The sequence below is a fragment of the Mesitornis unicolor genome, unplaced genomic scaffold (assembly GCF_000695765.1).
Source record: "Mesitornis unicolor isolate BGI_N332 unplaced genomic scaffold, ASM69576v1 scaffold40710, whole genome shotgun sequence".
NCBI classification, from domain to species: Eukaryota; Metazoa; Chordata; class Aves; order Mesitornithiformes; family Mesitornithidae; genus Mesitornis; species Mesitornis unicolor.
Window position 1 is genome coordinate 1 of NW_010161051.1, and position 1,245 is coordinate 1,245.

General features: G+C 61.7%; 1 protein-coding gene across 1 annotated transcript in view; it reads right to left on the reverse strand.

Moving 5' to 3' along the window:
- Positions 1-69: 69 nt before the first annotated feature.
- Positions 70-1,245, reverse strand: part of LOC104546399 (brain mitochondrial carrier protein 1) — a gene marked incomplete at its 5' end in the record, with an annotated part of 4,691 nt that continues 3,515 nt past the window's right edge. The window contains 3 exons of the mRNA XM_010191787.1: positions 70-111; positions 767-847; positions 944-1,079. Of these exons, the coding sequence (XP_010190089.1) occupies positions 70-111; positions 767-847; positions 944-1,079 (259 nt within the window). The remainder of the gene's footprint in view (positions 112-766; positions 848-943; positions 1,080-1,245) is intronic.

The window sequence follows — 1,245 nt, forward strand, 5'->3', positions numbered from 1 at the left end:
GGAAGGCTGTGGTGAAGAGCTCTGTCTGCCGCAGGGCCTGGAGCTGGCTCTGGAGGAACGCGGGCGGCTTCAGAAGGGGAGGCGCTTCAGCTGCTCGTACGTGATAAAAAACTGAGGCGAACGTCAAGGAACTGGGGCAAGGACGCAAGGGGGCTGCACCAGGACTCCCTGGCGAGGCAGGCAGAGCCCCAGCACAGCACAGACGGAGGTGGGGACCCCCATAAACTGCTCAGCGACGGAGCGGAAGGACGAGGGCCACCAGGAGAGGGAACAGACTGGCCCACAGGCAAACTGGCCCCGGCCCTGAGAAAGGGAGGTGGCTCTAACCCCAGACTGGGACATCTCTACACTAAATTCTGCACCAGTTTTCAGAGGAAGGATCCAGCGCAGCTCAGCACCCGTCCCAGAGCAGCAGATCCTGCCCCAGGCTTCCCTGACGGAGCAGGAGCTGACCCGGGGACCACAGCCCCTCCAGGGCCTCAGGCCAAGGGGAAACTCCCAAGCCAAGCACTGGAGAGCACCCGCTCCGCAGGAAAGCGCCCAAAAGCACTGGGTGTCCCTGCACCAGCCACCTGTGAGAAGCTGCAGTCACAACCAGCAGCATCTTTTGGCACTGGAACCAGCAGCAGGACATGCATGGAGTCTGCTTTGGGCTGCCACAGGGAAGGCAAAGAGCTGCCCCGCCACGAGGTCTGCCCTGCAGTGAGTGCCATTTACAGCCCGGTTTTCCCCTGCCTGATACAAGATAAATCACACTGAAGGATACAATGATGTTCCAGGGACCCAGCCGCAGCCAGTTGGGCCAGAAACCCTTATAGAGTGCAAAGAAGCCCTCGCTCTTCCACGTCTGTGAGGAGAGAAGAGGCAGATCAACGATGGGACACTGGAAAACACATTTTCCATCGCTAATCTCTCGCCCAGGCGCCCCCCCTGCCCTCCCTACCTTCACCAGCCCGTCCAGGGTGCCCTTGTAGAGCTCCGTGCTGCCCACGATCGCCCGCTGGTTCATCATCCGCGTCCGCACCACGTCCACGGGGTTGGAGGCGATGGCCCCGGCCAGCCCGCAGGTGAAACTGGAGCTGCCAAAACCAGGGGGGGACAGCCCTGAGGGCGGCCGTGCCGGCTCACACAGGCACGAGCACAACAGCATCTGCCACTGGGCTTTACGAAAGGCATTCAGCAACAACCACGGGCTGTTCCCACCCAGAAAATGGGCCGAGGTCGATCCTGTAACCACCTCCGGCC